The sequence below is a fragment of the Cynocephalus volans genome, chromosome 5 (genome assembly GCF_027409185.1).
Source record: "Cynocephalus volans isolate mCynVol1 chromosome 5, mCynVol1.pri, whole genome shotgun sequence".
NCBI lineage: Eukaryota > Metazoa > Chordata > Mammalia > Dermoptera > Cynocephalidae > Cynocephalus > Cynocephalus volans.
Window position 1 is genome coordinate 52,492,677 of NC_084464.1, and position 13,367 is coordinate 52,506,043.

Below are 13,367 nucleotides of genomic sequence, written 5' to 3' on the forward strand. Positions count from 1 at the left end.
TTCTCCCTTCCTTCTTTTCTTGCTTTGCCTCCCTGCTTTCCCTCCCTTCCTGTCTTGCCTTCCTGCTTACCCTTCCTTTCCTTCCTTTCTTTCTTTCCTTCCTTTATTCTTTCTTCCAACCTTCCTTCTTTCTTTCCATCCTTTCTTCTTTTTGCTTCCTTCTTTCTTTCCTTCTTTCTTTCTCTTTCTTTCCTTCTTTTCTCCTTCCTTCTATCTTTCTTTCTTTCCTTCCTTCCTTTTTTCTTTAATTCTCTCTCTCTCTCTCTCTCTCTCTCTGTTTCTCCTTTCCTTATTTCTTTCTTGTGGGCCCTATGGGACACCAGTCAAGGAGAGGCCTTAGTTGAAGGCCATACCAGGCCAGAACAGGGGGTCTCTAAGAGGCAGACCAGTCCAGGCCAGGGGGACCCTAGGGAGGCTCCTTCCTTCCTTCCCTGCCTTCCTTCACTGCCTTTCTGCCTCCCTTCATGCCTTCCCTTCCTGCCTTCCTTTCCTGCTTTCCCTTTCTTCCTTCCCTCCTACTCTCCCTTCCTGTCCTCATTTCCTGTTTTCCTTCCCATCCAGCCTTCCCTCCCTTCCCTCTGTTCCTGCCTTTTCTTTCTTCCTTTCCTTTCTTCTTTTCTTTCTTTCCTTCTTTCCTTCTTCCCTTCCTTCTTTCTTTCTTTTTTACTTTGGAATTCTTTCTTTTTTTCTTCCTTTCCTTCTTTCTTTCTTTTCTACTTTGGAGTTCTTTCTTTCTTTCTTTCTTTCTTCCTTCCCTCCCTCTTTAATTCCTTCCTTTTTCCCTTCCTTCCTTCTTTCCTTTCTTTTTTCTTTGGGGCTCTTTCTTTCTCTTTTCTTCCTTCCTTTCCTCCCTCTTCTTTTCTTTTTTCCTTCTTTCTCTCTTTCCTAACTTCCTTCCTTCCTTCCTTTTCTCCCTCTTCCTTTCTTTTTTCCTTCCTTCTCTCTTTCCTAACTTCCTTCCTTCCTTTCTTTCCTTCCTTCCTTAGGCATTTTTTCTTTCCTTCCTGCCTTCTTCCCTTCCTTCCTTCTTTGTTTTATTCCTTCCTTCCTTGCTTCCTTTTTTTCTTTCCATCATTCCTTAGACATCCCTTCCTTCCTAACTTCCTTCCTTCTTTCCTTCCTTCCTTAGGCATTTCTTCTTTCCTTCCTGCCTTCTTCCCTTCCTTCCTTCTTTGTTTTATTCCTTCCTTCCTTGCTTCCTTTTTTTCTTTCCATCATTCCTTAGGCATCCCTTTCTTCCTTCCTTCCTTTCTTCCTTCCTTCCTGCCTTCTTCCATTCCTTCCTTCCTTTCTTCTTTCATTCTTTCTCTCCTTCCTTTCTTATTTCATTTCTTCCTTCTTTCCTTCATTCCTTCCTTCCTTTCTTCTTTCTTTCTTTCCTTCCTTTCACCCTCTCTTTCTTCCTTTGGGGTCTCTCTCTCTCTCTCTTTCCTTCTTTTCTTCTTCTTTCTTTCTTTCCTTCTTGTAGCCTGCCCAGGTCCCTCCTAGTCTGCCCTGCCACTAACAGCACCCCTGGCCTGGCATCTGCTTGGGCCTCCAAGAAAGAAAGAAAGACACCCCCCCCCAGGGTACCCCTGTCCTGGCCTGCCACTAATGGTGCTCTGGCCATGCCTGCTGTAAAGGGCCCCACTGCCACTACAGGTGAGCCTGACCAGGTGTACAGAAGAGACCCACTGGCTGGGCCTGCTGTCCTTTCCTGGCCTGACCTGCTTCTGAGAGATCCCCAGGGCAGTCCCGGCCAGTCCAGGGGGTCTCTGACAGGTAGGCAGGCCAAGCCAGGGGGCCATAGCACTAAGCAGGCCAAGGGGGCTGTGGGCCAAGCCATTCAAAGAGGGCCCTTAGTGGCAGCACAAGCCAGGCCAGCTGATTTTAGGGAAGGCCAGGGGGCTCTTAGCACCAAGACAGGCCAAAGGGGCCCAAGGACAGGCTGGTCAAGGGGGGCATTTAGTGGCAGGGATGCCCTTAGTAGCAGGGTGGCCCTTATGGCACTGGTTTGCTAGGGGAAGACCAGTAAAGGTAGGCCCTATGGCATGGCAACCAGTGGGTTCCTTGGGCCTTTAGTGGTAGGAAGCCCTTGGCAGCATGCATGGCCAGGGCAGCCATTAGTGGCAGGTGAGGGCACAGGGTCCCTAGGGTCAGGCCAGGCCATGGGTGCCCTTAGTGGAAGGGAAGCCCAGGAAGGGGAGCCCTCAGCAGCATATCAGGCTGGGAAAGAGGTGACCCATAATTCCAGGCCAGGACAGGCCAGCAGGGCCCTGGGGACAGCCCAGAACAAGTCAGGGGGTTCCTTGGCTTGAGACAGGCTGGGCCAGGCCAGCAGGGTCCTAGGGACAGGCTAGACCAGGCTAGGGGAGCCCTAGGAGCAGGCCAGGCTAGGCCAGGAGAGCCCTAGGAGCAGGCCAGAAAGGGGAGCCCTTAATGCCAGGCCAGGCAAAGGAAGCACTTGGGGCAGGCCTGGCAGGCCCCTAGCAGAAGGGGAGCCATTAGCAGCAGGGATAACCTGAATAGTCGGCCTGGACATGGAGGCCCTTAGTGCCAAGTATTCTGTTATAGCCACACAAAATGGACTAAAACAGAAAATTGGTACCAGGAGTGGGGTGGTGCTTATAACAGACACTTGAAAATGTGGAAACGGTTTTGGAACTGGGTGTTGAGGAAAGTTTGGAAGAGTTTGGAGGACTCAGAAGAAGAGAAAAAGAGGAGGAATAGTTTGGAATGCCTTAGAGACCGGTTAAACAGTGGTGAGCAGAATGTTTACGGAAATATGGACTGTAAAGACCATTCAAAGGAGGTCTCAGAAATAAGGAGTTCATTGGAAATGGGCAATGATCACCCTTGCTGTGAACTGGCAAAGAACTTGGCTGCATTGTGTCCATGCTCTAGGACTTTGTGAGAGTTGGAACTTAAGAGTTGTGAACCAGAGTATTTGGTGTAAGAAATTTCTAGGCAGCAAAGCATTAAAGAAGCTGCATGGCTACTTATAACAGCCTACTCTGAGTTGTGGCAGCAAAGGCAGAATTTAAAAGGGAAGCAGAGTGTAAAGATTTGGAAATTTTGGAGCCTGGCCATGTGTTAGAGAAGCAGAGAGCATTTTCAGAAGGAAAATTAAATGGTTTTAGAAGATTAACACAAAAGAACAGGATTATCAAGAGAAGGAGAAAAAAGCCCTGAAGGCATTGCAAAAGCCTCTAGGGCCAACTCTTTCATTTCAGACCCAAAGATCTAGGGAGACAAAATGGTCTTGTGGAACTGGCTCCAGGAGCCCTCCATGGCCTCACTGCTCAGGGCCACCTTTGGAAACTGCTTCTAGCACTAGCACCCTGGTTGCTTTGGCTGCTCCAGCTGTAGCTAAATTGACCCCTGGTGTGGATGGACCTGCAGCTTTGGAAAATACCAGCCAGAAGCCTTGGTGGAGTCCACATGGTGTTAGGTCTGCAGGCTCACAGAATGCCAGAGCTTGAAAGGCTTGGGAGCCAGCATCCAGATTTCAAAGAATGTATGGAAAAGTATGGGGGCTAAGGAAGAGATCTGTCACAGGGGCAGAGTCGCAACAGGCAGCCTTTGCTAGAGCAATGCCAAGTGGGAACATGGGGTCAGAGTTGCAGCAGAGAAACCCCATCAGCACCATGTCTAGTGGAGCCATGAGAGCAGGACCACCATGGACGTGTGGAGCTATGGAGTGGAACGACAGCCTGGGAGAGCTGAAGTGTGGCCTGCAACCAGGAAAGCCATAGGAACAGAGCTGCCTGAGGACTTGGGGACCCAACTGCCATACCAGCATGCAGAGGCCATGGATCATGGACTCAGAGTCCATGATTCACCATCTTTGAGATTTAATGCCTGTCCTGCTAGATTTTGGACTTCCTTAGGACCTGATGCCCCTTTCTTTTGGCCTATTTCTCCCTTTTGGAATGGGAATATTTACTCTATGTTTGTTCCACCACTTTATCTTGGAAGTAGATAACTTGTATTGATTTCACAGATGGGAATTTGAAATTTGGACTCACGAGTTGAAACAAGTTAAGACTGGAGATAAAATGAATGCATGTGAAAAGGACATGAGTTTTGGGGGGCCAGGGGCAGACCATACCATAGTGAGTGGATTAAAAATGGTGGTCAGGGGTGTGGTTCTGAGAGCTTTAAAAGAAGAGCACATGAGAGTCTTTCTCTGCTCTTTCTATTTCCACCATCTTGCAATGTGAGACCACTGGGTCACTGTTGCCATCATCAGATGGATTTTGTACTTCCAAGCCTCAGAAACTGTAAACAATAAATTTCTTTTTTCTTTATAAATTACCTAGTTCCAAGCATTCTGTTATAGCAACACAAAACGGACTAAAACAGGGCCACTGAGGCATGCCAAGCCAGTGGGTCTCTTCTGTAGGCCTGCCCAGGCCTACCCTTAGTGGCAGTGGGGCCCTTAGTAGCAGGCCTGGACAGGACAGCCCTTAGTGGCAGGTCAGGCCAGGCCAGGAGGGCCCTATGGGGGTTCTTTCTTTCCTTCCTTCCTTCCTTCCTTTCTTTGTTGGGGGCCCTAGGGGAGGCCAGGCCAGGGGCATCATTAGTGGCTGAGGAGGCCAGGCCAGGAGCACCATTAGTGGCTGGGAAGGCCAGGCCAGGGGGTTCTCTTAGAGGCAGGTCAAGCCAGGCCAGGGGGGCTTTTGGGGGATTCTTTTCTTTCTTTTCTTTCTTTCTTTCTTTCTTTCTTTCTTTCTTTCTTTTCTTTCTTTCTTTTCTTTCTTTCTTTCTTTCTTTCTTTCTTTCTTTCTTTCTTTTCTTTTCTTTCTTTTTCTTTCTTTCTTTCTTTCCTTCCTTCCCTCCTTCCCTTCCTCTTTCTTTCCTTCCTTCCCTCCCTCCTTCCCTCCTTCCTTTCCTCTTTCTTTCTTTCCTTTCTTCCTTCCTTCCTTCCCTCCTTCCCTCCTTCCCTTCCTCTTTCTTTTTTTCTTGGGGGCCCTAGGGCTTTAAGGCCCTAGGAAAGAAGGAAAGGGCACTGCCTATGCTTTGTTCAATAGTAATTGAATGGCAAACATGCCTTGGAAGCTAGAGACAGCATATGCTCCAGAGACAGTGTCTGTCCCCTTCCCTCATGGAGATTTGTTTACATTCCAGAGTAAAGCACGTTCTTGATCTCACTCTCACTCAGTCTTTTTCTCTCTCCAGAGAGGAAGAAGGGCCAATATGACAGATGCTCTACAGAAACTCCAAGTCTCATAACTTGCGGGTTCCTCTCCTATGATGCAAACCCACTGCCTGCACAGGAGGCATCTGACCCTCATTCATGTCACCCTGGGGAATTGGGCTCTGGGGAATCTGGACAGAATGTAAGCAATAAACTGACTGACCTTGGACACTAGGGAGAAACACTAGTGGTCAGAGAGACTAGAGCAGCAGCGGCGATAAAGGGGAGGGACACATTGCCCTGATCTGGAGAGTAAGACCTAGAATAGGGACTGGAAAAACCATCCTCCCTCACTTCTCCCTTCTGTTCTCTGCTTCTTCCTCCCTCTTTTTCTCCTTCCTTCCTTTGGGAGCAAGGGAGCTGAGAATGGAAAACTTGGACCAGGAGCCTGAGAAAGCTGGCTAATGGGTTAAGCTGAGCCTCACTGGAGCAGGTGATGGAGTGATCAACTACCCCTGTTTGTCTGGGACTGAGAGGTTTCCTGGAACATGGGACTTTCCATATTAAAACTGGGAAAGTCCTGGGAAAATCTGACAGGTGGGTCACCCTGTGGGTGATGCGGAAGTACTTATACAAGGGGTCTTCAAAAACTTTATGGAAAGATTAGTATTATCTTTGAATTCCATTTTTTCACAAAATTTTGAGGTACCCTCTTATCTGTCTTACCAATACGTAACAGGCTTTCTTTGATTTCCTTACAAGAAAGTTATTTTGATACTAACAAGCTACCTGAGAGTGTGGTGTGAAGAGGGGAACTGTATTCAGCATTTAACTGAGTGCCTCAGATGGTTATGGTCTGCTGCTGGGTACTGGAACAGAGGTGACCAGGCAGGATCCTGGCCTCCAGGGAGGTGTCATGTTACTGAACATTAGATGGAGGAAACCAGCACTTATTGAGGACCTGCTGTGGGCCAGATGCCTGGCCAGAAACTTTCAGAAATTTTATTTCTTTTAACCTCATATCAGCCCTGTGAAATAGGAGGGGTTTTGTTTTATTTATTTATTCATTTGTTTGTTTGCTTGTTTATTTATTTATTTATTTTTACAGGTGAGGACACTGAGGCTGAGAGGAGTTGAGAAATTTGCCTAAAGTGTCTTAGCAGGAGGCAGAGTTAAAATCTGAGACCAAATGTTCTCACTCCCCATAGTCCAGTGTGCCCTCAGAGAGTCCAAGGCAAGGATCCCAACACTGATTCCAATCCAGAGGTGGATGTCTCTGACCTTGCATAGCAGGAAGGAGAAAAGGCCAAGCTCACAAAAGGAGGACATCTCAATTCTGGTTGGGACCGCCACCGTGCTCAAGTGCCAGACATGCCCTGGGGAGCCTCCCATGCCCATTTCATCAGCATTTGTGCCCACTGATAGTAGGTGGAAAGGTTTCAGTTGGGGCTCAGCTCAGTCTTAGATCTGTGGGAAGGAGGCAACTGACCCAGGGTGCAATGAGGAAGTTCAGTGTGCTCCTCAGTCAAGGAGGCCAAGGAAACACAGATTGGACCAGAGTCCCAGAGCTCCAGGGCAGGGACCAGTGGAGCAGCTAAGTGCAGGGGTGGGCAAGGCAGTGCTGGGGCGTGGCTGGGTCCAGGGGTGATGTGGTGACGTGAGGCTGGAACATAAGGGTCGTGCCAAGGGCTCCTTCCCAGTGATTCAAAACCTCAGGTGTCCAAGCCCGGGTAAGGTGGCAAAGCAGCCCCATGTGGCCATGACCGGAGAAGCTCCTGGGTGTCCACCTCTCTGAGGCCCTGTACAGAGAGCCTGAGGATGTAGCTGCCTCGTTCCCTCCTCCTCCCTGCTGCTCTCCGTCAGGAAAGTCTCACCCCGGCTTTCCCCTTACTCTTGGCCTGGGTGGTGGGTATGTTTTGAAGAGAGAGTTGAGGTCCACAAGCTGCCCTGCTGTTCCCTCTGCTCTGAATACTCCTCCCCCTGATGTCCTGGGGGCTCATTTCCTCCCCTCCTTCAAGAGATTATCAAGTGGAACCTTCTGATCCCCCTGTTAATGGCATCATCCCCCAACCTTTCTACACCAATACTCTTAACCTTGCTTTATTTTAGTTTTTTTCTCAGCACTTTTTGCCTTCTAACATACTATCAGATTACTTATTTATTGTGTTTATTGTCTGTCTCCTCCTTCATCCCACTAGAACATGAGCTCCATGTGGGCAAAACTCTTGTCTATTTTTTTCACTGTTGTATCTGCAGTGCCCAGAATAGTGCCTGGCACAGACTAGATGCTTAAAAACAATTTTGTTGACTAAATGAATGAATAAGTGGGATTGAGCTAGAGGAAAAGGCACCTTGAATGCTAAATGAAATTTGGATTTTCAGGCTTTCCTGGGGAACTTGGGTAAGTCCCTTTCCCTCTTTGAGGCTCAGTTTCCCTTCTATATGATGAGGGGCTTAAATTGTCAGCTCCCAGCTCTGACATGCTGTACTCTGTGACTCAAACCCTTGCTATTTCTCTGGAAGGGAAGTAACATGATGAAAGCTAAGTTCTAAGGAGAAGAATGGATAACTCACCTGGGAGGTGGATGGCCTTGGGTGGGTGGGTGGGTGGATCGGGGGTGCCAGGCCGAGGAGGGCCTGCAGCAGGCCAGCAGCAATCCAAGGGAAGCTGATGAAGAGGGCGAACACAGTGGGAGGAGAGCGGCAGGAGTATAGATACTGGGGAAATTCCAGAGAAGGAGGCGGGGTTGGTGATTAGATCTAGCGAAGGGAGAGAGAAGAAAAAGACTGACTAGCCAGACTGGAGCCCGTGAGAATGGAACTATATGGTATCCTAAAACTCTAGGCCTCAAGTATAGAAATCTTTTGTCTTTTCCTCATCTAAATTCATTCTCCCAGCTCTGTAACAAAAGAGAATACCTTCATGAAGCCCCAAACTAACCAGTTAGATATGAAAGTGGATTTATTTGTGAGTGCTTAATGTCCAATGTCCAGAAGTTGACAGGTGACTTTCCCATCTCCCAGACACACACACACACGCGCATGCACGAACACATGCACACACATCTCTCTTTCCAGGAGCCAGGGGAAGCAGGGTGCAGGTAGAGCAGAACTGGTAATCTTGGTGGCTGAAGACTGAGCATGCAGGCTGTGGTGGTCCCTGACCGCACATCTCCTGGACTTCTCCTCCCATCTGGGGACTTCTTCTGTCATGCATCTCTCAGCCCTGCAACAGACCGAGTTCTCACCTGGCCTTTCTCAGCCCCGTGTTCCATTCCTGCTGGGTCCACCCCCAGCCATTGTCAGCTCACCTGTCAGGGTCTGGAGCTGGTGCCCTGGGTTGTGGTCATAGTCAAGCCCACTGACCGGAGGTGTCCCCAGCTTCTGCCTGTGCCAGGCTGCAGCCCAGAGGACGCTGGCTGCTAGAAGCTTGATGAGAAAGGTGCACGCCAGGAGGAGAAGGATGGAAATGGGTGGGAAGGGGATCTCTCCTTCTGAGAAGCTCCTTGGAGAGACAAGGAGGTCAGTTTGGAGCCTTGAGGTGGCCTATAGACTGAAGTCTGCCCTCAGAGAGGGAATGGGGAAAAACCAGGATTTTTTAGGGGCTCAGGATACCTCCTCATCTAGCACCATCCCTGGGATGGGGCTTTGTGGGTCTTGGAGGAGCGCATAGTCAGGAGACCTGAGTTCTAGGCATGGATCTGCCACTTACCTGCTGAGTGCACTTAAACACATTACCTTCCCTTACTGAGCAGTTTTCTGCTGTACACAGTGATATGCCATGGTGTGTGTGTGTGTGTGTGTGTGTGTGTGTGTGTGCGCGCGCGTGTACATGTGTGCATGCACTCGGGTTATAATAACAGTGTTTAAACACCAGCACACAGGTGTCAACTAGTCAGAAGTTATTCTGGTCCTATCAAAGGAGCAGGGATCTGGGATCCCAGTTTTGTACCAAAGCACTGAAACTTTCAAACTTTCATTGTTGCTGAATTGTGGGGATGTCTGGGGGCTGCCAGGGGAGGGGCAGGAGGCTGTCTATTCAGGAATCTTAGAATAGCAGCTCTTTACAAACTGTTATGGAGATATTTCAATATCTTAACAACTGGCACAGTCACTGTAACCCATACTAGCTGGTTGGAGGGGTGTTTAGGCAAGACTATATATCCAGGCCCTTTCCTGCTCTAATTGTCTTAGAATTTGTAGTTCCAGGACCCCCACCCTCCACCCCAAGCCAGTCTCTGCAGGGTGGACCCATCACTATACCTGGAGATGCTGTGCTCCACGTGGGCAGCCTCAAAGCTCTCAGACTCACTGGGGGCCCAGAGATGTCCAGTGTCCTGGTGATCCAGGGGGTCTGTGGGAAATAGAGCTGCAGCTCCCGTCCTCCTCGAGGCAGTCTGCCTTAGTGGCGAGAATCCCTGTGGGTGGGGTGAGGCCCTCTGGGCTCTGGTGGATCAATTCATTAATCTCTCTGAGCCTACATTTAGGAACACCTCCTTAACAACAGGGTTGCCAGGATTCAGTGAGTGCCTAGCACCTCACAGGAGCTCAGTAACGACAACTCCCACCCTCCCATCACACAGCATCTGTGAAGAGCATGTGGAATAAAGAATGTATTCTAAATCCTATGTAAACTCTGAAGCTGTCTACTAAGCTATGATTGCTATTATTATATTATTTTCCTGCTACCCTCTTGGGAGTGGGCTGAGCCTTCGAGCACGGTAGGACCGAAAATTCATGTCTCTTTAACCATCCCCCCCATTAGAAAAATGGTGGAAGTGGGGTTTGTATATAGGACTGGCAGTCTCCCCGGGCCGCCTCATCTCAGGGAAATGCTACCTTGACCTTCATGTCTATGATAAAGGGCCTTATTGAGGGGAGAAATTGTGAAAGGGGGGGGGTCAGAAAAAGGATCTGTAACCCCAGATCTGTCTTTTGGGACACAGTTTCTCATAGTAGAGGCTTTCCTGGAGGGTGGTCCCTATGCAAAGCTCAGGGGTGGGAAGGAGCTGTCCTATCTCACCCACTCAGGCCTGATACGAAGATCTGAAGTCAGTTCAGTATCGGGAGGCTTGGAGCAGAGTTATTCCCTCCCTCCCACTCCCAAGAACTCACAGGAATCCTGTGGAGTCTGCAGGACAGACTCATTATCTCCATTAAAGCTGAGGAAGTGGAGGCCCAGAGAAGTGAGGCACATTGCCCAGCACAAGCAGTATTTCTTTCTAGGGTGTTTTTCTCCCCCAGACTGGTACTTAATTTATGTTGATAGGTCCATAGGTCCAGTTGTCTGAGGTAATAAATTAATATCCTCCTACTCCTTAAAGACCACCTATCGTGTTCACATACTAACTGCTGTCAAATGGATAAAGCTGTTTGGGGAAGCAGGGCCAAGGCTAGATCAGATAGTGCCTTAATGCAAATTAGAGAAAGGTGCCCTTCCTGCAGGTAATGCAGCTCTGCACCAGGGAGCACAGCCTGGCAAGAGGAGCCCGGGCTGGATTTTGGCTTCCTTGTGCAGTGAACAACCTGCACAACCATCCATGGTGGCCCTGAGTGGTAGAACAAGACCCACGCTGAGAGTTTTCCTAGGATTTCTGAGAGCCCAGGGGGTGGTCTGGCACACAGATGTCTAAAACGTGAGGCCTGGCCCAGGCACAGGCCAGAGGTGCCATCAGCAGCCCCACTCACCCGCCAGCACCTCCACCAGGACCTTCTGGATGGTGTCGGCCTCACTGCCATGGAGGCTCTGGCACTGGTAGAAGCCTGTGTCATGGGCTTGAAGATCCCGCAGTGTAATGGTGAGGGTGCCACCCAGGGCATTGTCTGTGATGGCTGTGCTCCCGTTCCGCCTCTTCAGGAAGGACAGCAGCCACAAGTTGTGTGTACTGACCACACGCTGGCATGGGCCCTCTTTGCCCAGCTGGCGGCACCAGGCCTTGCGTCTCCCCCAGTGCTTCACAGAGTCATAGGGGCAGGAGACCTTCAGAGACTGGCCTGCCACTCCCTGGAACACCGTGGTGTTGTGGGCTTGGGACAACTCTGGGGAGGAGACATTCATTCATTCCTTCATATATTTACCAGATATTTATTGAACACCTACTATGTGCAGTGAACCAAACAGACAGAAATCCTGCCTTTGAGGAGATGAGATTCTTATACAAGTTGGGAAAAGGTGGCATAGCCCAGACATGTGTTTGTGGGAAACTGGGAACCAGGAAACCTGGGTCCCGGGTCTGGCTTTCTCACTGTTGGACTTGCTGGGCATCTTTGGAGGAGCAACAGACCCTCTCTGGACCTATTTCCAGAGACACTTGTCCTTAAAGTCCCCTCCAGTTCTATTCCGCACATCTTCTCCCTGTCATATGTGACCAGAACCTCTTTTCTCCACTTTCTACCTCAAGAGAGCAGGGCTAGTGACCCTCTCAGGCCTGGGGCTGGTTCCACGGGGGCTTGGGCTGAGCACCCCTCCCTGCCCCAGCCACGTTTGCTTGCTCTGCAGCCGCCCACACTTGTACTAACTCTACATCATGCTCTTTCCTGACCTTTGGCTTCCAGCTTCCCTATTTCTGTGGCTTTGTTCCCCCTTCAGGAAGGACTCGTCTCAAAGCTATTTTGGGGGAGACACGAGGCTGCTATTTTGGGGACCTTCCTTGGGATGGGGGAGATGGGCTTAGAGCACCATCCTATTGCCAGGGCAGGGGCTGCAGGGGAATCAGCCAGAGCCCTCTGCTTCCACTCCTCCTCTCCTAGCCCTCCTCCCTTCACCCCATCTTCAACTTATTGGACAGAAACTTGAAAAGTAGGATTAGGGAGCTGGTGGCTTGCTTTTTGAAACTAGGAAGACTTGATGGGCAGTGCTCCTCTTCACACTTCACCTAGTTTATCCCTCAGCCTCCGGGCAGACCAACCCACCGCACCTTTCTCCCTCTCCACCTCCAGCTAAGAAGCTGCAGGAAAAAGACTCCACTGGTATCACCTCACCTCTAGCCCAGGTTTGAGTATTGCTCTGGGGGAGAAAGAGGTACCTTTCTCCCAATGGGAAGAGCAGTAGTGTGCAGTAATTAGGCATGCCAATCCTCCCCAACTGAGCAACAGAAATCTTGGGCCGACCCCGTGGCTCACTCGGGAGAGTGCTGCGCTGGGAGTGCAGTGGCGCTCCCACCGCGGGTTCAGATCCTATATAGGGATGGCCAGTGCGCTCACTGGCTGAGTGCGGTGCGGACGACACCAAGCCAAGGGTTGCAATCCCCTTACCGGTCACAAAAACAATGAAAAAGAAAAAAAGAAAAGAAAAGAAATCTTCAGCCCCCTCGCCTCCTTTCAGGAGCTGAGGACAAGAGAACCTTCAGAGCATGGGCGGGGGTTCCTCAAAGATGTCAATTACAACCCTAGGTGCTTTCCTCCTTCCTTCCCTCTCCCACGCTGCCACTCCTCTGAGGCTGGTCTTATGCTTAAGAATTGTATAATTTTAGGGGCTCTTACCAGTGCTCTCAAAACTTCCCCCAACTGCTAGCTGGTGCCTGACATGCCAGTGTGAGCACCCCTTTCCTTCCCAGGTGGCCAGAGTCCACCAGCCCCTCATATTTCCACTGCAGGGAGAATCTAATGGCAGGTTTGGTACCAGGGAGGGAGGAAGAGGGGTGCAGGACAGGGTGCTTGGGCACGCCCAGGGTTTCAACCTCCTTCATAGTTTGGCTCAGTGCTCCCCGCTCCCCCAACCATATGCTCAAGGAAGGAGAAGGAAAGAGGCATCACAGGCGAGGAAGGGGATCCTACCTGTGACAAAGAGCAAGATGAGCAGCCGGAGAGGCTCCATGCCCCGTTCCCCACCGAGGGCAGACACAGGGTGCCTTTTGCAAGATTTTTCTTTCCCTTGGGCTGCAGAAAAGAGAGGGTCATGCACGTCAGGCACTGCCCACAGGAACTGGGCTCCTGGGGATTGAGCAATAGTCGGGACTGGGGTCTGGCTTTATGATTCAGGGAGAGAGTGTGGGACGGGGGAGGGGAGAGAGGAGGAGTCGGTGCTGGCAGAAGGAGGCTGAGGATCTCAGAATGTGAGATCCCACCCGGCTGGGGTTGGTCAGAGTTGGTGGCTGCCTCTGTCTCCCTGCAGAGGAATTTCACCCAGGGATCACTATCCTCACAGCTGTATTCAAACCCTCTGCCAGCTGCAGTGCCTGCCATCTTTTGGTTCCAGCCTTGTAAGGGATGGAGAACAGCTGCTCCACTCAGAGGCCAGGACCTTCAC

At 50.3% G+C, this 13,367-nt stretch overlaps 1 protein-coding gene across 1 annotated transcript; it reads right to left on the reverse strand.

The window, feature by feature from the left end:
• Positions 1-1,931: 1,931 nt before the first annotated feature.
• Positions 1,932-12,935, reverse strand: TREM2 (triggering receptor expressed on myeloid cells 2). Its single transcript, XM_063098295.1, has 6 exons — positions 12,896-12,935; positions 10,808-11,158; positions 9,383-9,473; positions 8,431-8,624; positions 7,694-7,879; positions 1,932-1,996 (listed from the first exon to the last, which is right to left on the reverse strand). The coding sequence occupies exons 1-6, from the start codon at positions 12,933-12,935 to the stop codon at positions 1,932-1,934; spliced, it is 927 nt and encodes a 308-aa protein (XP_062954365.1).
• Positions 12,936-13,367: the final 432 nt, after the last annotated feature.